The 24,026-nt window shown below is 44.0% G+C and overlaps 1 protein-coding gene across 5 annotated transcripts in view; it reads right to left on the bottom strand.

Annotated features, from left to right (window-relative positions):
- rgs7b (regulator of G protein signaling 7b) overlaps window positions 1–24,026 on the bottom strand; it is a 458,499-nt gene that overhangs the window by 143,696 nt on the left and 290,777 nt on the right. For 3 of the 5 annotated variants that reach the window (XM_078557261.1, XM_078557263.1, XM_078557262.1), the window contains exon 4: window positions 18,185–18,235. In XM_078557261.1, the coding sequence (XP_078413387.1) occupies window positions 18,185–18,235 (51 nt within the window). Of the gene's footprint in view, window positions 1–18,160; window positions 18,236–24,026 lie in introns of all 5 variants that reach the window. The other 2 variants (XM_078557260.1, XM_078557264.1) reach the window with 1 other exon arrangement.

The following is a 24,026-nucleotide window of genomic DNA, read 5'->3' as shown; positions in this document are numbered from 1 at the left end:
TCTCGTGTTCATCTCTCCTAATCTAAGTGGAAAGAGCCTACTCGCATTTACTCTGTCTATACCCCTCACAAATTTGGAAACTTCTATCAAATCTCCCCTCATTCTTCTACACTCCAAGGAATAAAGTCCTAACCTGTTTAATCTTTTCCTGTAACTCAACTCCTTAAGACCCGGCAACATCCTAGTAAATCTTCTCTGCACCCTCTCAATCTTACTGATATCCTTCCTGTAGTTAGGTGACCAGAACTGCACACAATACTCGAAAGTTGGCCTCACCAATGTCTTATACAACCTCACCATAACATCCCAACTCCTATACTCAATACTTTGATTTATGAAGGCCAGTATGCCAAAAGCTTTCTTTACAACCTTGTCTACCTGTGACATAATTCAGGGAATTATGTATCTAAACTCCCAGATCCCTTTGTTCCTCCGCACTCCTCAGTGCCCTACCATTTACTGTGTATGTCCTACCTTGGCTTGACCTTCCAAAATGTAACACCTCACACTTCTCCACATTAAATTCCATCTGCCATTTTCTGGCCCATTTTTCCAGTTGGTCCAGATCTCTCTGCAAGCTTTGAAAGCCTTCCTCGCTGTCCACAACGCCTCCAATCTTAGTGTCATCAGCAAACTTGCTGATCCGATTCACCACATTATCATCCAAATCATTGATATAGACAACAAACAATGGTCCCAGTACAGATCCCTGAGGCACACCACTAGTCACAGACCTCCAGTCTGAGAAGAAATCATCCACTACCACTCTCTGTCTTCTCCCACACAGCCAATTTCGAATCCAGTTTACAACCTCTCCATGGATACCAAGTGTCTGAACCTTCCGAACTAACTTCTCATGTGGGACCTTGTCAAAGGCCTTACTAAAGTCCATGTAGACAACATCCACAGCCTTTCCTTCATCTACTTCCTTGGTAACCTCCTCGAAAAACTCTACAAGGTTCGTTAAACATGACCTACCACGCTCAAAGCCATGCTGACTATCCTTAATCAGCCCTTGGCTGTCCAAATAATTGTATATCCGATCTCTCAGAACACCTTCCAATAATTTACCTACTACTGACATCAGGCTCACTGGCCTATAATTACCTGGTTTACTTTTGGAGCCTTTTTTAAACAACGGAACAACATGAGCTACCCTCCAATCCTCCGGCACCTCACCCGTGGCTAAGGACATTTTAAATATTTCTGCCAGGGCCCCTGCAATTTCTACACTAGTCTCCCTCAAGGTCCGAGGGAATATCGTGTCAGGCCTGGGGATTTATCTACCTTTATTCGCTGTAAGGCAGCAAACACCTCCTACTCTTTAATCTCTATATGTTCCATGAAATTACTGCTTTTTTCCCTTCCTTCCTCATACACTATGCCAGTTTCCTGAGTAAATACTGATGCAAAAAACCTGTTTAAGATCTCCCCCATCTCGTGAGGCTCCACACATAGACGACCACTCTGATCTTCAAGGGGACCAATTGTGTCCCTTACTATCCTTTTACTCTTAATATACTTGTAGAAACCCTTTGGGTTTACCTCCACATTATCTGCCAAAGCAACCTCATGTCTTCTTTTTGCCTTCCTGATTTCCTTCTTTAGTATTTTCTTACATTTTCTATGCTCTACAAGTACCTCATTTGCTTCTTGTTGCCTATACCTGCTATACACTTCTCTCTTCTTCTTAACCAGATCGCCAATATCCCTTGAAAACCAAGGTTCCCTATGCCTGTTAACTTTGCCTTTAATCCTGACAGGAACATGCAAACTCTGCACTCTCAAAATTTCGCCTTTGAATGCCTTCCACTTACTGAACACATCCTTGCCAGAAAACAACTTATGCCAATCCACTCTTCCTGGATCCTTTCTCATTTCCACAAAATTGGCCTTTCTCCAATTTAGAATCTCAACTCGAGGATCAGACCTATCCTTATTCATAATTAGCTTAAAACTAATGACATTGTGGTCACTGGACCCAAAATGTTCGCCTACACATACTTCTGTCACCTGACCTGTCTGGTTCCCTAATAGAAGATCAAGTATTGCATCCTCTCTCGTTGGTACCTCTATATATTGATTTAGAAAACTTTCCTGAACACATTTGACAAACTCCAAGCCATCCAGCCCTTTTACAGTATGGGAGTCCCAGTCAATATGTGGAAAGTTAAAATCTCCTACTATCACAACTTTCTGTTTCTTACATCGGTCTGCTATCTCTTTACAGATTTGCTCCTCCAATTCTCTCTGACTATTGGGCGGTCTATAATACAACCCTATTAGTGTGGTCACACCTTTCCCATTCCTCAGCTCCACCCATATGGCCTCTGTAGACGAGCCCTCCGGGCTGTCCTGCTTATGCACAGCTGTGATATTTTCCCCGACTAGTAATGCCACTCCTCCCCCTTTCATCCCTCCCCCTCTATCACGTCTGAAACAACAGAACCCCGGAACATTGAGCTGCCAGTCCTGCCCCACCTGCAACCAAATCTCACTAATAGCAATAATGTCGTAATCCCACGTGCCAATCCACGCCCTAAGCTCATCTGCCTAAAATATTCTAAAATATTACATGAAGTAGCAAGGTAACTAATTCTGAGAAAGAAATTAGACTTCTCCATTTTACATTAAATGATGAAGGGAAAAATTGAAAGCCTTCATCTGTGCTACAGTCATGGTCAATTTTCTTTTTGAAAAAAAATAGTTAAAAAGCCTGAAGCATTTAAGAGAATTCTGGAAATGGCAAATTTTGACAGGCGTAAAATAATTTTCTCCAAGAATGAATGATGATGATTAATTCATCAGCTCATTCTTCTGAATAATGACACAGCAGATGGAAAGGGAAGATGAATGTCACATATTTCAGCAAACTAATTAGTAATCCCCACCACATTTACCACCCAAGCTTGCGGTGGGTAACAGCGTATTCTGGTCAATTTTCCACAACTATTTTCCATCGCCATACAAGTCAAATATAAAGGTGTCACGTGCAACATATTAAGCACATCAGCTATTCTGGGCAATTCAGTAAGCTTTATGTACTCTGTTAAAGCGTGATTACCTTAATTAAATTCAATTCTATCCATTCTACTATATTCCATTTCCCATTTTAAAAGCTTAGCTGATTTCTGCCAAATTGAAGAATTTGTTGAATGTCTTTCAGCTTGTACCACCTGGTATGTAGGAGCTGACTGCCTCAGCACTACAGTGTAGTCAGAAATGGCCGCTGTTTGTATTGGGAGCCCGGTGAATAGTGGTTGAGTGATGGGATTACATGCATTTGCTCCTCATGGGAGCTTGGGTCTTATTGTCCTGACTCTCCTCTTTAGGGTACTGATGACTCCTACATGAATAAGGTGGAACTGGAGAAGTGCACCATGATGTAATTTTGGACCAAGTATACAGTGCTGCTGACACTGTGTTTATCTTGCAACTATGGCAAACAAATTGCAGTAATGTAATCATGTCTTCTTTAAAGGGGTGGGGACTGTAATTCTTTAACATGGCTTCTATCTGGCATCTCCTGTGTTGCTAATGTGCACGAGAAATGAGCCAAAGTTAAACGGAGAGAAACAGCAGGCTATTTTCCAGACATTCAAACTCATTTGAGGAAATATTAATAATAAAATGGCTGTGGATTTGGGTTAGAGGGTTGTTAAGATCGGCAAAAATGCTATAGCATCCAGAAGCCGATTCCAACACTCCAACCTCAGGATTTAACTTAAGTGCATTTCAATGTATGTACATAATCCCCCCAGAGAGGTGGGTTACTGCTTATAATATTTAAATGAGCCACTTTTGATAAGATTTTGACTGGTATCTAAACTCAACTTCAGATTTCCCAGGCTTCCTGAAGCCAAGATGAGAAGGTGGAAAGGAAACTCATGGGGCTCATTAAAAGTCAGACATACAACATCAATTAACATACAATATCCAGAGCTGCTTTCCTACCTCCCACTAGGAAAGGGTTTGTTGAGAGGACTTGTGTTGAAAGGCTAATCTGTGTACATGGGAGGTATTGAGATTCAAGGTGACACAACGGATGCCTTAGATTGGAACCCTGGGTGAAAAGCAAGGTGACCATCAGCAACAGCCTACTATGGAGAGACCTGTACGTCGTCAGTGCAGAGGGAAACCAGCAGGATAGAGGGGAGTAAAAGAGGTGTCGAGGTCACATGAGGCGTTACAGGGTATATTGGTAGAGGTCCGGTTGGGGGTGGGGGTGGGGGGGGGGGGGGGGGGGGGGGGGAGCGTTCCTTGACCTCTTGGAAGAGCATGGCTTTCAGAGGCTGAGGTTGTCACGTCTGTTGGTGGCAGACATCTTCAGCCTCCTAGAAGAAGATCTGCTCCCTGTTAGGCCACACATTCCCAGTGGCTGTGAAAGTAAGCATTTTTGCTTCTGGATCCTTTCAGGCCACTACAGGGCACATCCAGAATCTCCCAGTGGGCTGCAATAAATGCATAAGGCAGGTCAGTGATGAACTGTTGGCCAGCGGTGGCAATTATATCAACCTCACCTGCGATGACACTGCTTAGAAGGAGAGGTGCTTGGGTTTGCATCTCTGGCTGGTTTTTCACAGGTGCAGGGCACCATCAACTGCAGACACTTTTCAATCCGCTCACAGACCCAGATAAACCGGGAGAACTCAGAAAACACAAGGAATTTTATTTAATCAGTGTGCAACTGTTGTGAAACCATGCAAAAACATTTATGCAGGTGTGCGCCAGATTCTGGGGAATTGCCACAATGCTCTCATCCTGCGGCAGTCCAAGCTCCTCAACCATTTTGGACCTGCAAGCTGACTCAACTAAATAAATGATAGTCTACTCAAACTGGCTTGAAGATACCTATGAGGAACCCCACTAATGAAGCCAAAGGGTGGTACAAAACCAGTCAGATAACCACCAGATGTGTCATTGAGCAAGCGATCCGCATGCCCATGATGCACTTCAGGTACCTGGACAGATCAGCCTTCAGTGTCAGGTGGCGAGGGAACCAACAAAAGGGAAAAACATACTTGTCCTCATCCTCACCAACCTGACTGCAGCAGATGCATCTGTCCATGACAGTATCGGTGGAAGTGACCACCACGCAGTCGTTGTGGAGATTAACTCCTGCATTCACATTGAGGATATCCTCCATCGTGCTGTGTGGCACTATCACCATGATAAATGGGATAGATTTCGAACAGATATAGCAACTCAAGTCTGGGCATCCATGAGGCAGCAGCAGAATTGTACTCAACCACAATCTGTAACCTAATGGCCTGGCAAATCCCCCACTCTACCATTACCAACAAGCCAAGGTATCAACCTTGGTTCAATGAAGAGTGCAGGAGGGCATGCCAGGAGCAGCACCAGGCATACCAAAAAATGAGGTGTCAACTTGGCAAAGCTACAACACAGGACTACTTGCGCGCCAAACAGCATAAGCAGCAAGTTATAGACAGAGCTAAGCGATCCCACAGCCAATGGATCAGATCTAAGCTCTGCAGTCCTGCCACATCCAGTCGTGAATGGTGGTGGACAATTAAACAACTCACTGGAGGAGGAGGCTCCACAAGTATCCCCATCCTCAATGATGGGGTAATCACAGCACAGTACAAAAGATAAGGCTGAAGCATTTGCTGAGTGAATGATCCATCTCGGCCTCCTCTGGAGGTCCCCGGCATCACATGTGCCAGTCTTCAGTCAACTCAATTCACTCCACATGATGTCAAGAAATGGCTGAAGGAACTGGATAGTACAAAGGCTATGGACCCTGACAATATTCCGGCAATAGTGCTGAAGACTTGTGCTCCAGAACTTGCTGTGTCCCTAGCCAAGCTTTTTCCATACAGCTACAACATTGGTATCTACTCAGCTATGTGGAAAATTGCCTAAGTATGTCCTGTACACAAAAAGCGGGACAAATCCAACTCGGTTAAGTACCACCCCATCAGTCTACTCTTGATCATCAGTCAAGTAATGGAAGGGGTCATCAACTGTGCTATCAAGTGGCACTTGCTCAGCAATAACCTGCTTACGGACACTGCCAGGGCCACTCAGCTCCTGATCTCTTAGAGCCTTGGTTCAAGCATGGACAAAGGAACTGAACTCCCGAAATAAGGTGAGAGGTACTTTCCTTGGCACCAAGGCAGCATTTGACCGAGTGTGGCATCAAGGAGCCCTAGCAAAACTGGAGTCAATGGGAATCGACGGGAAAACTTTACACTGGTTGGAGTCATACCTAGCACAAAGGAAGATGGTTGTGGTTGTTGAAGGTCAGTCACCTCACTCCAAGACATCACTGCAGGAGTTCATCAGTATAGTGTCCTCGATCCAACCATCTTCAGCTGCTTCAAAAATGACCTTCCTTCCATCATTAGGTCAGAAATGGGGATGTTCATTGATGATTACACAATGTTCAGCGACTCCTCAGATACTGAAGAGTCCATGTCCAAATGCAGCAAGATCTGGACAATATCCAGGTTTGGGCTGACAAGTGGCAAGTAACATTCATGCCACACAAGTGCCAGACAATGACTATATTGAACAAGAGAGAATCTAACCATCGCCCCTTGACTTTCAATAACATTACCATCACTGAATTACCCACTATCAACATCCTGGGGGTTACCATCGACCAGAAACTGAACTGAACTAGCCATATAAATACTGTGGCTACAAGAGCAGGTCAGAGGCTAGGAATCCTGCAATGAGTAACTCACCTCCTGACTCCTCAAAGCCTGTCCACCATCTACAAGGCACAAGTCAGGAGTGTGATGGAATACTCCCCACTTGTCTGTATGAGTGCAGCTCCCAAAACACGCAAGAAGCTTGACACCATCCAAGACAAAGCAGCCCGCTTGATTGGCACCACATGCACAAACATTCACTCCCCCCACCACCGATGCACAGTGGCAGCAGTGTGTACCATCTACAAGATGCACTGCAGGAGTTCGCCAAGGCTCCTTAGACAGTACCTTCCAAACACACGACCACTACCATCTAGAAGAACAAGGGCAACAGATAGATGGGAACACCACCACCTGGAAGTTCCCCTCCAAGTCACTCACCATCCTGACTTGGAACTATATCGCCTTCATATATCCTTCACAATCGCTGGGTCAAAATCCTGGAACTCCCTCCCTAATAGCACTGTGGGTGTACATACACAACATGGACCGCAGCAGTTCAAGAAGGCAGCTCACCATCACCCTCTCAAGGGCAATTAGGGATGGGCAATAAATGCTGGCCCAGCCAGCGAAGCCCACATCCCGCGAATGAATAAAATAAAAACTCCCCAGTGAGGGTCTCCAGAATGACCACAGTGTACTATGCCCTGCGCAAGTTTGTGCAACAATGACAACTGGAGCTGCAGGAGGAACAGGGCACTTGGCATACATTGGGCAGAATTTTAACCTTTGGACTTGCTCATAGCAGTGGAAGCCGACAGCAGGTCAGCAGCTGAAAGATTGTGGAGAGGGCTTAGCCATAGCTTGTTAACAGATACAGCATTAGCATCCTGTTTCCAGATTTCCAAATGGCATTTGAGGAGTGTACTTTCTGTAGTTTAGAGTATTAGTTGCCCACTAAATAATGTTTAACCAATATTGATTTTAGTTTCTGTGCTACAGTAAACGTCTTAAACTTGAAATCTTATCGTGCAATTCCTTTATGTTGGTCACTGGGAATTTAATTTTTTTTTTAAGTTATCGGTCTCTACAGAGAACGTAACTATGCTTCCACTCACCCTCTTTGTCCTCCCCCCTCAGTCAGAGCCACACATGTTGTCTCCTGTCCCAATGGCTGAGTCTGCCCCTGCCCAGGTGCAAGTGGGACAACCTTTGGCCTTCATGGTCCCCAAAAGCTCAGATGGTCTCAGCCAAGAGCGTCTGAGCAGTCAGCAGGGAAACAAACAACCTGCCTCTAGCTTTGCTGAAGCCCAGGAGTTGTATTGTTAGCAGAGAAAAAGAAGAAAAAAGATCTGTAGTTTCACAACAAAAATCACTTGGTTACATAAAAGTCTGTTAGTGCATCAATTTTATTTTCAATGTTCACCCACCATAAACTTTCTTTCAACTTTCCACTCATCTCCAGTGTTACTTCTCGCCTACCCAGTGGCCATCAGCCTTGAGAACAACGGTATGGCAAGAATCGATGATGAAAGGATTATTGACCGTGGGAGTGTGGGAATGTTGTTTGGGGGTGCCGGAGGGGTTGGGAGCTCAGTGGGTTCAGCATCGGTGTGCCATATGGCTACACATCTTCGGGTTAGCTGAATTGTGTATGTCTCAGTACTTTGCAGGAATCTCAGACAGTTAGGGTGAGCAGCTGCAGGGACTCTCATCGCATCATCCATCACTGAAGCCAAATGTAATATCATAAAGAGGAGACTCCATTAAAATACCATGAACAGACAGACTGAAATTTTGGACGGAATTTTATGCTGGCTGGATTTGACGGTCCCGCCAAAGCCAATGGGCTTTTGAACGGCTCACCGCATTTTACGGCCTTGCTCCCAACGCAACGGGGCCGTAAAATTCTGCCCTTTATCCGGGTTTCCCACCCCCAGCTCTGATCGCCCCTCAAATTGTTATTGGGGCTATTTAGTACAATTACCGATGTGGGCATTTTTTAAAAAAAATCATGACTTTTATTAACATTAAGGTTTAATTTTATGCTAAGGAATTCATTTTCATTATGCATTTTAGATGGTAGGTTACTCATAACTTCTGTTTTTCCACAGGGCCTCCTATCACATTTTCCAAACAATGTGGGAGATAATTGTGCATCATAAACTACCTCCAGATCCACTCTACATTATCTCTAACTAGTTCACTGCTACTTTCTGAAATAGCACTAGTGTCGTGTTCAGCTGAAAGTAGTTTATAAATCAGCCAGATAAAGTAGAATGTTTTTGCTTTAAGCAACAAGTATTAGTACTGCACAATGTGTTGTCGAGCACCAAGGATACTCATAGGATCATTATAACAAGTTGATCAGCCAATCAGAATAGTTCATGCAGTGCAGGCTAATAATGTACAGAAAATGTGGCTATTTTGTCAAGATCACTTGTTATTGACAGAAACATGGACAATGCATCTCTCTACAGAACACAACGAGGCAGATTTTCTCTCATTGTGCTCATAGATTCAAAGGATCACCCTGACACTTTTAAATGCTAGAAAATTGGGCAGGCGCCATTATAGCCCATGACTGATTTTTCTCTAATTGCTGTGCCCAGACAATTCTCTGCACCCAAGCACCATAATGCCCCATACCGTTTTGCAAAAATGTATCCGGTTCAAATCAGGAAATGTAGCATTGCTCAAGAATGTGACATTTGAATTAATCAAGAGTATAAACATGATGAAATGTTAACTTGTCTGTACTCTCTCGCTGAATGATTCCAGCATTTTGTGTTTTTGTTCCACTTTGGAAGCTGTGTTGTTATAACATGATGAGAATTTTCCGTCATACCACATTTTTTACCTTGTAATTTTTTGGTATTTCCTGACATGTATTAAATAAACTGTTTCCATATTTCTCAGAACCCGTTTTTAATTGTCTGCATGTGGATACAGGCATTGCTTTGATTTAAAAATGTTATTCTGTACAGGTACAGTGTCTCAAATCCGGTTGTCCGAAAACCAGACACTTTTATAATGTTCCATGCATCAAGTTTAATTGAGTAAAATTTTTAAAAAAAGCTTACTTGGACAATTCAGTGGGGTGTGGCTCCAGACTAGTTATCGGCTTTGTTGCTTCGTGCGCCTCTCTACCCTGCGCTCCAAGTGACCCTCGACCCACCAGACCCGGTTTGACCTGAACTACCTGACCCAAAATCCGAAATCCGGCACAGTCTCGGTCCTGATGTTGCCGGATCTGAGGTATTGCACCTGCGCTATATAGAAAATTGTTCGTTTCACTTTGCTTCGCAGAACAAGTTTGACTCCTGTTTTAGCTGACCTGTGCAAGGGGTGCTACAATTGGCCTGAAGTTTGTACGGGGAAAATTAATGCACTGTTTGGTTTCAGTGACCTCCTTGCTGAAAAGTTCATGTGTGGTACTGCAGGCAAAGACAGGCCAAGTAACCTTCTGCCACGTTATTGCTGTACAAATAATGGATAAGAACTAAAGCTCATTTACAGACAATGGCAGTTTCGAGTCACAAAGGGGTAACTTTGATTTTGAGTGATACTGCAAGATGGTCGCTATCAATGCAGCAGCCCCTTATGCGTCTCTCATTTTTATTTCTATGGACTTCAATTTGTCCTTGTGACAAATGGAGTCTTCTATCCATGGCATTTTTTTGTTTTGTTTTTTCATAGGGTAGCTTTGGGGTTGGGAGTAACTCACGTAAGAGAATAATCCAATCTATTCGATAGACAACAGACCAGGAACATTACAAAAGATGACTGGCGCTTCTCTTTGTTATTGCAGATGTGCCAAAAGGGTGGAGCTTTCATCGCTGTGGTGACCTCAATGGGATTCAAAGGTTGGAGGGTAATCGTCCACTTTTTTATACCTGTTTATGAAGGGCACTTCCTTAGTTTCTCTCAAGGTTGTCCAAAACTCACCTGCGTGGATGTACTTTTTGCTTTTAGCACCTTTCCACGATTCCCAGTTTATCTTTGGTGTCAGATTCTCACTCTGAACCCAAGCAAATGCCTGGTAAAAACACAGCAAGGGTTCTAATTGTCATACAAAGGTTTGAACCTTAATCCTGATTGAACCTGACTTTAAAGATCAAGTACTGCAGTCAAATTTGTTCCTGCTAACTATCTGGTGGAAGAATGTTTTAAACTATTTTACATAAATACATAAACAACCTTGATGCTGATGCCTATATTTAAAAGATGAGGAGAAAATACCTCCCAACAAGACATCTGAATACTTTTGTCACCAGGTGTTTGTGCCATCAGGAAAGACTGTTGTTGGCAACTTATTCAGGTTCCTGATGGTTCTGTGATGAAAGCTGTCCTGGAGACAACTGAAATGTTCCATAATCTCAGCTGGAGAGCGAGGGCTAGTTTCTAAGATCAGCTGAATGCTTTGTCTGGACAATTTTATAACATTTTATAACACTTTTTCCAGGCAACTGAATGTAAACATATATAGAACCATAGAAAAGTTACAGCACAGAAAGGGGCCATTCAGCCCATCGTGGCTGCGCCGGCCAAAAAATAAAAAACAAAAAAACTAGCCGCCCATTTTAACCCCATCTTCCAACACCTGGTCCATAGCCTTGCAGGTTACAGCACTTCAGGTGCAGATCCGGGTGCCTTTCAAATGAGTTGAGGGTTTCTGACTCCGTCACCAAATGGGGCAGTGAATTTCAGACACCCACCACCCTCTGGGTGAAGGAGTTTTTCCTCATGTCGCCTCTAATCCTTCTACCTATCAACTTAAATCTGTGCCCCCAGGCAATTGACCTCTCTGCTAGGGAAAACAAGTCTTTCCTGTCTACTGTGTCTAGGCCCCTCAGTCTTGTACACCTCAATCAGGTCACCTGTCGGCCTCTTCAGTCCCAAGAAAACAACCCATCTATCCAATCTTTCCTCATAGTGGTAATTTTCAAGCCCTGGCAACATTCTTGTAAATCTCCTCTGTACTCTCTCCAGAGCAATTATGTCCTCCCTGTAATGTGGCTACCAGAACTAGACACAAAATTCCAGATGTGGCCTAACCAGTTCCATCATTACATCCCTGCTTTTGTATTCTATACCTATTTCAATAAAGGAAACCATTTCATATGCTTTCTTTACCACCTTATCCACCTGTCCTGCCACCTTCAGGGACCTGTGGACATGCATACCGAGGTCTCTCACTTCCTCTACCCCTGCCAATATCCTCCCATTTATTTTGTATTCCCTAGCCATGTTTGCACTCCCCAAATGCATTACCTCACACTTCTCTGGGTTGAATTCCATTTGCTACTTTTCCACCCATTCAACCAAACCATTGATATAATTCTGGAGACAACGTCTATCCTCTTCACAATCAACTTCATGGCCAATTTTTGTGTCATCTGCAAATTTCCCAATCATGCCACCCACATTTAAGTCCAAATCATTAATATATACAACAAACATCAAGGGCTCTAACATTGAGCCCTGTGGAACACCACTGAAAACTGTTTTCCCTTTGCAAAAACATCCATCATATGTACAACAACAATGACCAATTTACATTCATATCAGCTTCCATATCAAAAAGGCATTGGAGAGGGTGCAGAAAGAATTTACAAGAACTGATTGTTTGTAACTGTCAAGAAAAACTGAACAGGCTGGGACTCGTTTCTCTAGAAAAGAGAAGGCCGAGGGGTGGCCTGAAAGAGATCCAAAACATTATGAATGGATTTTACAGGCATCAAGCAAAAGTTTGCATTTGTGGGGAATCCAAAACCAGGGATCCTAATATGAGAGAGACACTAATAAATCCAGTGAGGAGTTCAGGAGAAACGTCTTTGCCAGAGAGTGGTTACTAGAATTATTATTATTAGAATAAGAATGGCACGAGGTGAATTGCTCATTCAGAGATCCAGCGCAGACACAATGGGCTGAATGGCCTCTTTCTGTGCTGTAACAATTCTGTGATTGTGATTCTGTGAAAGTGGAACTTGCAACCACAGGGACAAGGTGAATAGCAGAGATGCATATAAGGGGAAGCTAGCCAAGTACACGAGGGAGAAAGGAATAGAAGAATATGCAAATATGAAGCATAAACACCAGCACAGACCAGTTGGATCAAATGGCCAATCTCTGTGCTGTAAATGCTATGTAATTGATATACTGACTATTTTAACAGAAGTAATAACACATCTAAAACAGCTGGATTAACCCCCTCTGTTAAAAAATTAGACAGGGGAATTTGTTATGAACATGTTAAGTGTTTGACGGCTAATATCGTAAGGCATTATTTTCCATGCCCTGATCGCTTCACTACTTTTATGATGAATCAATTCAAAAGGTTTCAGCAGAAATACGGTTGACTTTTGGGAGAGGATTTTGCGTTTTGGTTGGGGACTCCAACGTCAGGATCAAGTGCAGGTCCAGGCCCTGCAATGTGTCAGGAGCAGCCATTCGACATGGATTTGGACTGAATTGGCCCAATTGGCCAGACTGAGCGCTCAATTAAGAGCAGAATGAGGGCTCTTGAAGCTAGCAGGTCAATAGCCTGCAACTTTAAAAGATTTGAAATTTTAAAAATGCCCACAGCAGCCCGGCCACCATTGGGGAACTCCGGTGGAAGCCGGTGGCTTCAGCTGTCGTCAGATAGGTTGGGGGGAGGGCTTCAAACTCTTCCTGGGGTGCTGTATCCCCATTTAGCCACTGGGAGGCTGCCTCCCAGGCAGCTGCTGTGCTCCTGACGATAGAGGGGGGGACCCGCAGGCTGGCAAATTCCAGTCAATCTCTGATCAGCCTAATTAATTAGCTTAACAAACTACCTGCAGCTTGTGGGTGGGTAGCTGTTCAACACTGACCCAGCGTCTGGGAAAATGAATTGGGGATAGGGAGGGGTAGGGGATGGTGTTGGTAAACTGGTACACCTGTCGACAGCGTGAAATTAAGTGTCCTGCCCTGAGGTGAGATATTAAACATAGGTCCTTATTCCCTATTCCAATGATTCAGGGGGCATTAAACCTCACTGGAATTATTTAAAAAACAGTAGGGAGTTCTGATGTTCTGGCAAACAATCCTCCTTAAAGCAACACCACCAAAAACACGGTTGGGTGGTTAATCATTTCATTATTGTTTGGGTATTACACTTTTCTACATAACAATAGCCATTTCACTTCAAAGCAGTTTATTGTTTTTTGAGATTTTTGAGGGTCATATAAATAAATCTTCCTTTGACGAGATTAAATAGAGCGCCATGCATGGTAGGAATAGCATAATTCCATGATGTACTAATCATAACATATGCATAAATTATACTGTCCCTCCTAGAAAATGCGGACTGAGCTAATTAAGTAAGCCATATGGATTCTAAATTCATTAATATGTTTATCCCACAAAATAATGCAGTTAAAAACCACTCCTCAAGAGGTGGAGCATAGCAATTGCTTGAAGTGTATTCTGTTTGTTCAAAAGGGCCCATTGTAAATAATTTCTGAAACACATTTTGTCAAAGTGGATGGCCTAAAAGGAACGTGTGGAGGTTTCCTGATCTCTTTGTTTTGTTTTGGTAGGATTCACATCAATAAAAACGGCTGGGTTCATTGGGCCTAAAGACTTATTCTCCTTGTTATTTTTTTTCAATGTTGCTGCTCCCCTTATATTAGAACAAAACAATGGTTATCAAAAAAGCTACATTAAGTACAGTACTTAAACAACCTGTTACTAGGGCAACACATATTAAGAACAGAACCTTTACCATAATCCACTTCATTAGATCTCTGTGGCAGCTAATTAAGATAAGGTTTCTAATAATAATGCTGATACACTTGCATTTATAAAATGCCTTATCAGTTTGAAGAGCACTTCAGACTTTGAATTATTTTCTGAAGTGCAGCAATTGTCATTATGTGGGTGGATAAACATGGCAGTAATTCTGCACCTGGATCATCTCATAAACAGCCATGAGATGGCAGCCCAATTAAACTTACTTATTTTCTACTAGTTGAGGGAGGAATGTTGGCAAGGGCAGAAAAAGGACTCCCTTGAATAATGCCACAACATTATTAATGTCCGCCTGAAGCCCACAAGGGGATTTTGGTTTGACAACTCGTGTCGGAGACATGGCCTTCAGTGCAACTTTACTTCAGTGCTGCACTGGAATGTCAACCTAGATTGTGAGCTTATATCTGAAATTCAGCTCACTCACAACCTTCTGATACAGAAAGGAGAGTGAGTGAAGCCAATGTACAAAGATCTAGAAATTCAATGGTGCTTGATAACGGTTATGGAGGGCTAAGTGTGTGCCACACATACCTGTTCTGCTGGGCGCAGGGATATGTGGAATCTGTGCTGGGACCTAAGCATCATGGGTCAGGCACACAGTCAACGATATCCATGATTCTTATTGGCTGAGCTCCTGCTCTGAGGGCAGATATGAGTGAGTGGAATGGTGGGGCAAGTCAGGATTCTCTAGTGTCCGTTAGACAGTCAGCACCTCTTAAAGGGCAAAGGGACTATAGCAGGAATGATGGGTGGAAAATACCTGCAGGAGTTCCAGAAAGGGCTCAAGTACTTTGCTGCAGCATTGGAGGCTCTGGTCTAGGTAATGTGCAAGAGATTCCACTACCAAAAGGCAGAGGTCACTGAAAAGGCTAATGTAAAGAACTTAGCTCTCAGGACATGGCAGCAATGCCAAAAGAGGTTTAACGGCCTCACCAGAGATACTGAGGTAGGAAGTTGGACCAGATAAAGCACTCTTGAATCGGTTGAAGTTGAGATCAATGGCAGCGAGGGGCACTGGTGTTTAATGCTGTTCCTGCTCCTCCTCCTCCTGTAATTCCTGCTGCCCAGTGGTGCTAAGGGCTGACCCCTCAGTGTAACAAAGTATGGATCATACAATGAACAAGCCCAATAGTTGTTGTGCAGAGCTCCTCTCCAGCAGTCCACGCAGCAGAGGTGATATTTGAGTGTGCTGAAAACTACTTTTCACCTCACTTTCTCCTCACACCTATAGCCCCAACACATACAACATTCCCCTCTCATGCCCACTTCCCTTCACTCCCTTACAAGTACTTCACTACAATTCCTTCCTTTTCTAATCACACCCTCTGCACCTCCTACTCTCACCCTCAAGTGGCTACCCTCACTTGATCACGGATCACAGTCCTCACATGACATACGCAATATTCAATCATGACAAAAGGCACATTCTCAAAGCAGCTCACTAACACAATCCCTTCTTCCTAGTAAGAGGTCTCACATCACATGAGACAGCAGATGGCGGGGGGGAAAAGCCAGAGACCTGTGCAAACACTCTTCCCACTTGGGACATGCAGGACGTCACAGGCAGGAGGTGGGCCAGAGTCATGGAGGAGACATCGAGCAGGGTTTATTCACACTGTCCCACTTTTCTTCCTTCTCATTTCTATCCACCCGATACATTTTGCATCACAAACCACAGTTGCTTTCAGCAGCTACTCTTCCCCTTCTCTGCTCCCCTTTCACACCAAAGGGCATTTCATGTCGTTATTTTTAATTTCAGGTGCTGAAAGTGTCAAGGCCCCTGTGACACTGGAGGAAAAGGAGGGGACGTTGGTGGTTAATGGTAACAGGGGCTTCAAGAGCATCACATCCCCCCTTCACCCTAATCTCAGGCAGAGCCACAGAAGTGCCACCGGAGATTGGCACTGCCTCCTTGGGAGAAGCACTTGATGTTTTCCCTGAGCACAACAGCATATCTGTACGCCCGCCACCCACTCCAGCAGCATCCTTTTTAGCTCCATGTTGCTAAGTGGGCCAAACTGACCTGGTCCTCACTGAGATGCTGCCGCCCGTAGCCAGAAAGCTGAGTTCAAGGCCCACAGTTGCTCAAGGTCAACAATCATGGCCAACTAATGTGTCCTTAATGGAAACACAGTAGCCTCCCACTTCTCAAGCCGTCTGCACAGGGGGAACTCTTCATAGCAGCACGAGGATAGATAAATAGGCACAGAAGATAGAAAACCAAGGTTTGCCCTGGGTGATCTAATCACAGAATGGTTACAGCACAGAAGGAGGCCATTCAGGCTGTCATGTCTATGTTGGCTCTCTGAAGGAGCAATTCACCTAATGCCACTCCTTGGCTTTCTCCCCCAACTCCTGCATATTCTTCCTCTTCAGATAATAATTCAATTCACTTTTAAATACCTCAATTGAACCTGCCTCAACTACACTCTCAGGCAATGCATTCCAGATCCCAATCACTCACTGCGTGAAAGAGCTTTTCCTCATGGCTCCATTGCTTCTTCGGCCAATTACCTTAAATCTGTCCCTCCTTTTCTCGATCCTTCCACCAATGGGAACAGTTTTTTGCTATCTACTCTGAACTGACTCGTCATAATTTTGTATATCTCTTATCAAATCTCTCAATTTTCTCTTCTCCAAGAAAAACAGCCCCAACTTCTCCAATCTATCTATATAATTCTTAATTCAGCAAGTGTTATACAAATATGAATTGATTTGTTGGAGTTTTTCTGGATTTGATGCTGATATTAATATTTTTAGTCAACCGATGGCATGACCCATGAAGCTGGACTGTAGGAAGGCAATCAGCTGGTGGTGGTCAGAACAGCAGTTCTGCAGAACTGTTGATAATGAGGTAGGAAGGTGGACCAGGTAAAGCACTCTTGAATCGGTTGAATTTGAGATCTATGGCAGCGAGGGACACTGGTGTTTAATGCTGTTCCTGCTCCTCCTCCTCCTGTAACTCTTGCTGCCCAGTGGTGCTAAGGGCTGACCCCTCAGTGTAAACAAAGTATGGGTCATACAATGAACAAGCCCAATAGTTGTAGTGCGGAGCTCCTCTCCAGCAGTCCACGCAGCAGAGGTGATATTTGAGTGTGCTGATGGTCTGCTGAACAAAAATTGTATTGCTGGTATGTCTCTTATTATAGGCATGCACTACATACCTGCCCAGGTTCCCGACAGGAGTTTTGAGCCATGGCTTCAGGGATATTCCTAATTAGGCAGCCTGAGAGCTGATGACTTGGTTGGAATAAAGGGGGCACAGATGGCTGGTACAGGATGAATAAATCATGACTGTTGCCAGTTGGACATTCGTGGAGTAACATCCCTTTCTAAACACAAAGGTGTCAGGCAATGTGCAAGGTGCAAAGCAATGTGGGTGCAGCCTATGGCACCTTGGACCATGGGAAATCAGCAATGCGGACAAAGCCTATAGTACTCTCTTGTCCTGTTTTGCTCTGTCACTGGGAAATGTTCGTGTAGACAGCCTTGGCCAGCTCTCTGATACAATGGTGCACAGCAAACTATCAGTCAGATGTTGCAGACATCGTCCGCAGTGACCCACAGTCTAGAAGTGATGACCTTGGCAGTTACAGACAATACTGTCCATGCCCTGGTTTGGGGCTTCAGCTGTCGCTGCGAATCAGCGAAGTTTTATTTTTTATGTTGCATTGTTTAGAGGCATTTAAAAAATACGTCAAATTATTTTAGCTACTTCATCATTTTATGAATTTTTTTTTAACTTATCAGATTGTGCATGGATTTACCAGTTTGAATCTCAGTAATTGTACCTTGATCTTCAATGTTCAGATTCTTCAATAGCCACTGGACAATATCTGCACCTACAAGTAGACCAGAAAAAATGCCTGAATTAGTATAAACCAATTTAATAACATCAGTGGACCTTGCATGGCTTTGCTCACATTGAAGTCATATGACATGCAGCCTTCTGCTGTCAGAAGTGCTACACTATGTAACACAGAAGGAATTACTTCACTATTACACTGCAACTGTGTTTAGGTTAGCTTGTGCTTTTAAAATCTCCAAGGGCAGAATTTTCAGGTCGGCGGGCGGATGCGCACCAGACTCACTCGAGTGTAAAACAGCTCACGATGACATCGGGCGATCGTCCTGACATCATCCCGTGCTCGCGCGATATTTCGGTCGGTGGGTGCACGCAAGTCGGAAGCGTGTCCGCCGACAGAGAAGAGGGCAATTAAGCCCATTAAAGTTGTAATTGTCCCCGATTTTTCATGCTCCGCCCAACCTCTCGGTTGGCGGATGGGCGAATCCGCCAGGCGACTTTTGCATTTTTTCATGAAACCTCATTCAAGGGCGGGATGAGGTTCCCGTTATTAAATAACAAAAAATAAAAATCTATGGACAGCATTTTTATAATGTATATGTTCAGGTGACTGTGATGCTTGCACATTTTGTTCTGATTTTAAAATCTTAACTTAATACTTTTGAAGTCTTCAGCTCCCTAAGGCAGCTCGTTGCCTCCAGGGAGCACCTTCCCTCCTCCTGCCCCCGCCCTGGGAGCGCTGAGGGGGCCGATCGCGGTCGGCGATCCATTCCCTGGCAGCTCCTGGACCCACCGATCGCACCTGCCCGCCGACCTGAAAATTCTGCCCCAAGTCTAATTGCTTCAGGTCACCGGAAGATTAATTGTTGTTGGCGAGTAAAGTTTCCAGATTGTAAATACTTGGTTTCAGTCAGAATAAACCAGCATGAAATGACTACAGTCTTTCCTGTCTTTCCTCTGTTTCTGATATTTTGGAATTTGGGGCCTGGACTTCCTCGGAGTGGCAGTCAGCGTCGGATTGCCACTCTGTGCCCAATTTCTAACCTTCACTTTTTCTCAATTTGAACTCGCACCACCTTCCAACTCAGGCTGGATGAAATCCAGACAGTGCAGTGCATTCCCAGGACCCACCCAGAAGGAAAAATCAGTTCGGACCAGTATTCTTATTTCCCAGTTTTTACTGTTTTTGCCTTCTGGGAGGCGATGGAGTGGTGGTAGTGTCGCTGGACTAGTAATCCAAAGACCCAGGGTGATACTCTGGGGATCCGGGTTCGAAACCTGCCAAGGCAGATGATGGAATTTGAATTGAATAAAAATCTAGAATTAAAAGTCTAACGATGACCATGAAACCATTGTTGATCGTTGTAAAAACCCATCTGGTTCACTCATGTCCTTTAGGAAACGAAATCTGCCATCCTTACCTGGTCTGGCTGACACGTGACTCCAGACTCACAGCAATGTGGTTGACACTTAACAGCCCCCTGAACAAGGGCAATTAGGGATGGGCAAGAAATGCTGGCTTAGCCAGTGACGTCCATATCCCTTTAATGAATAAATAAAGATTGAAATGAAGGAAGCCACGCCCCCTTTCTTATGGCACTATCTGTCATAAACCAGGTAAGTTTAAAGGTCCATTGAAATTTAAAGGTCCTTGACAGGCCAGGGAGAAGGTAAGTGGATAGGGCTCTGGGGGTGGGGGGAATCAGAGGTCGGTAGGGGTGCGAGGGGGGCAATTGGAGGTCGGGGGGGGGGGTTGAAGGTCAGGGGTCAGAGTTCGAGGGCATCATAGGTCAGTGGGTTCAGGCCTCGGGTTGGGCCCGAGGAGGGATGGGAGGTGAAGGATGTTGGGCCTTGGGGGTGGAGCAGATCTTAGTTTGGGTCAGGCGGGGCCTGGGGTGGGGAAGTGGGGGAAAGGGTCGGGCCTTGCAGGAAGGGGTAAGGGGGGGAGATTGTCAGGCCAAGTGAGCCCGGAGGAGTTGCGGGGGAGGGGTTCAGGCCTCGGGTCAGGTCAGCAGTTGGGTCAGACCTGGGGGCGGAGGCTGTCAGACCTTGGGGTGTGGGAGGGTGGCGGGTTAGTCATCAGGTTGGTTCGGGCCTTGGTGGGTGGTGAGGGTGAGAGCTAGGCCTGCCTGTGGGGGGATGGGGGCTTGGTGGGAAGAGTCTCATGCAGGTGGGGGAAATCCCAGTGGGGGGGTGGGGGGGCAGGGGGCAGTGAGGGGAGACCCCTGGGTGGGTCAGAGCGGTGGGGGAGTCCAGTGGGGGTGGAGGTAGTTGTGGAGGGTCTCCTGGGGGCTCAGGGGTATGGGGGGGGGGAGTCCCGTGGTTGGGGGGCGGGTGGGAGGGGGGGGTAATCAGGGAGAGGGGGGCGTCCCCTGGGTGGTTGGAGGTATGGGGGTAGACCCGTGGAGAGCTGGTGTGGGCCTGTACAATAGTTTCCCAGAAGTTAGAAGTGGTTTTAATCCTTCTAACCTTTTCTGGGCCACTATTGGTGTGACACAGTCAGAACGATCCATAATTTGCAATTTAAATCACTTTTTCGGATGGTTCCCAGTATAGGGCAATTGCCCAGGGGAAGTTTGCACTTCTGGGCAATTGCCGTGCAAACCTTACCCAGGAACATCTGAAGGGGATTCCCCAGCGCATCTTTGGAGTACCCCCCCAATACAACCCTGGGGAACTCGGAAGTTACAGCCCATGATGTCTGAAGTGAGAGGCACACACAGCATGCGAGATTTTTTTTATTTTTAGTCACCTGATAGTTGGTGTGAGCAGTTTAGGTAACCTCAAGATGGATCTGATATTGGGCCTCACTAAGATGGCTGTCACAAGTCCAGAAGGGAGGTGTTAAAAGGTTAGGAAAGCAGAACTAAAATGCTTTGTTTTTAATTTTTAAAATTGTGCTTGAAATAATTGATTTTTTCATATTAAGATCATTTATTTCCACCGTACTAAATTAAGGTACTTCTAATGTCTGAATAGCTTTCAATTTTAGATTCAGTTTCATCTTCATGGAGCGTCAAGTGAAAACTCAACCCAAGAATACTAATTTCTTAGGATCAATTAGAAATAAAAACTAGTCACGAAACAATGAAGAGATTTTGGTGCTCTCTAACTTTGTGAAAACATCAGGTATCTGGTCCCTCTTAGGCAGTCCCTCGGATCTGAGAATGAATTGCTTCCACTCCTGTTCAATGAGTTCTGAAATGGCTTATAAGTCCAATGCACAAGCTGCAGATGCTGCCACTTGCGGGGCAGGTGGTGATTAAAGGGATAGGCAGATGAAGTGTTTGGAAGTTTGTGTGCTCTCTGACACCTCCACTTCACCTCTGCGTGCTCCTGATACAATTTCTCGATGTGCTCGGTGCCTTCCTCAATAAACTGTTTCCATTTTGGTCGTTACAATTCACTGACTCCCATGAGTCAGCGGGGATGTTTGATCTCGTCAGGGGTGGTTCCAGGACATCCCAAAACTGTTCCACTGCCCTCCTGGGAGTTGCCTGCCATAATCAAATTCCGAGTAGAGCAGTTGCTTCAGGAGTCTGGGGTCAGGCATGTGAATGGCATGTCCCACCCAGTAGAGTTGGTAATTACAGTACTAATAGACAATGCATAAGTTATGTTGAAACAGTCCACAACTAGTAAAACTTTGCTTCTACAATTATCCTTTAATTCTGTGCTTTTTTTCACATTCACCAAAGAGCTGTCACTGATGATCTCCACTAATTGGTGCAATTATCATCTTTAAAACACTTATATAACTAAAGTTGTTTAAGTATAACACAGGAGTCATGACCATTTAACACTCTACCGAACCATGGAGCAGAAGCTCTACTTCTGCAGACACAAGAACATTTGTATAACCAGGTTTTTTTTTGAAGTTTCCATTTTAAGTAGAGCAAATGTCATCTTTGACTATTGCATAATATTACAGAAAGCAAACATTAAGATTAGAAGAAAGAGAGCATTTAAACATGATATTGATTAGTCTATTTACTTGTGGAGAAAGGTTAAGAAACAAAATATGTTAAATAGACCAGTATGCAAGGTGCAAACTGACAAAGCAAAGACCTCTTCGACAAGAGAGGCTGAGGAGCTAATCAGATGTCCATCACTTGTCATGTCAAAGCTGGAAACTGGCTCACTTTTACTCTACGCTGATTGGTTTTGGACAAAGTGGTTTCCTAGTCTGCCAAAATGTGGTACACAATCAAGAGTTTGTGGGAATTTCAACAAGTTAATTGCATTGGATATTAAAACTGGCAACTGAGATCTCTCTCTCAACATTTACAGCAGCAAAAGGATATGAATTCAATAGAATTTTAGAATTTATAAATAGGGTACAAATATTGATTAACTTGTATAAGGCAATGGTTTGGCCACAGTTAAAGCACTGAGTGCAGGTTGGTGGCATCCCATTAGAGAAAGTACCTTAAATGTGTAGGATACATTTTCAAGGCTGAGAACTGGACAGTAATGCAATGAAAATAGCAGTTCTGCATTGAAGGAAGTGTCATCTTTTGGACATTAAATCAAGGCCCACTCAGGTGGATGTAAAAGATTGCATGGTACAATTTCAAAGGTGAGTAAGTGAGTTCTCCTCAGTGTCCTGGGCAATACTTATCCCTCAACCAACGTCACTAAACTCAGATTTACTGGTCATTATCACATCGCTTTTTGCGGGAGTTTGCTGTGCACAAGCAGGTCATCTGTTTCCTACATTATAGCAGTGGCTATGGTTGAAGAATACCTCATTGATTGTAAAATACTTTAGGATGTCAGAAAAGGAGCTATATAAATACAATTTCTTATTTTCCCTGAGACATTAAAAGTAAATCTAAAGCAAATATGAAGACCATCTCTACTCAAAGACTGATAAATGTTTTGAACAAATGACTGGCAGAGTATTGGAAGCAATCAGGATGCAACTAGATATTACCATTGGGAAATCTGGAATACTGAAGGATCAAGTTTTAATTGGCTAAATGGGCTAGGCTCCTTATGAATTATTGTTACGTTCGAGAATTTATTTGGATTTAGTTGCCTGTGAATTCTGCTACTTTCATATTCCTAACTTTACGCATTTCAATTATAGACGGTGGTTGCTTCATACAGCAAAGAATTTGGCTCCTGATATAAAATCCCAGTCTGTAATGTACACCACTACTCCAGACTTGTTTATACCCCTTGTGAAGATTGAAATTTTATCAATCTTATCAGTAATCTGAGAGGATTGTGGTTTCTTTTTAACTCAATCTAGTCCATATGGATTGTGCTGCTGTTTCATCTTCAAGTATTGACAGTGCTAAATTCTTTAAACAAAATGACGAGTGTTATTATCTTCCAAATCCAAATAAGCAGGGAATACATCCAAAGTCTTTTTCAACAAAGACAGTCCGCCTAGTGCCAAACAAGCTCTTGGATCTTGATAGATAGAAGACCAAGGTTTAGAGTGAAACTCCTATTTATGATTTACTAATAAACTAGAGATCAAAAGTACAAAAGCGGATCAAGGTTACTGTCCTTTTTTAAGCAATGCTAGTGGTAAGGCAATAGCACCAAGACAGGCACATTTGGAAGATATTGTTAAATTAGGTAAAACATCCCTCAGAAAAATTCTATGTTTTTATTTGTAGGATGTTAATGTCTATGTTTAAAGAAATATAAGAAACAGGAATAAGATCTGGTAAAAGGGATCAGCAAAGTTCTTTTGTTATTTTTAGATATGTACAGTGCATCCAAAGCTGAATTTATTGCCCGTTCCTAGTTGCCCTTGAAGGTGATAATGGATCATTGCTTTGAACCACTGCAGTCCTTGGGTCTTGGAGTTC

Source organism: Cetorhinus maximus, chromosome 14 (assembly GCF_964194155.1).
Source record: "Cetorhinus maximus chromosome 14, sCetMax3.hap1.1, whole genome shotgun sequence".
Lineage (NCBI taxonomy): Eukaryota > Metazoa > Chordata > Chondrichthyes > Lamniformes > Cetorhinidae > Cetorhinus > Cetorhinus maximus.
This window is presented reverse-complemented; position numbering and strand designations above follow the sequence as displayed.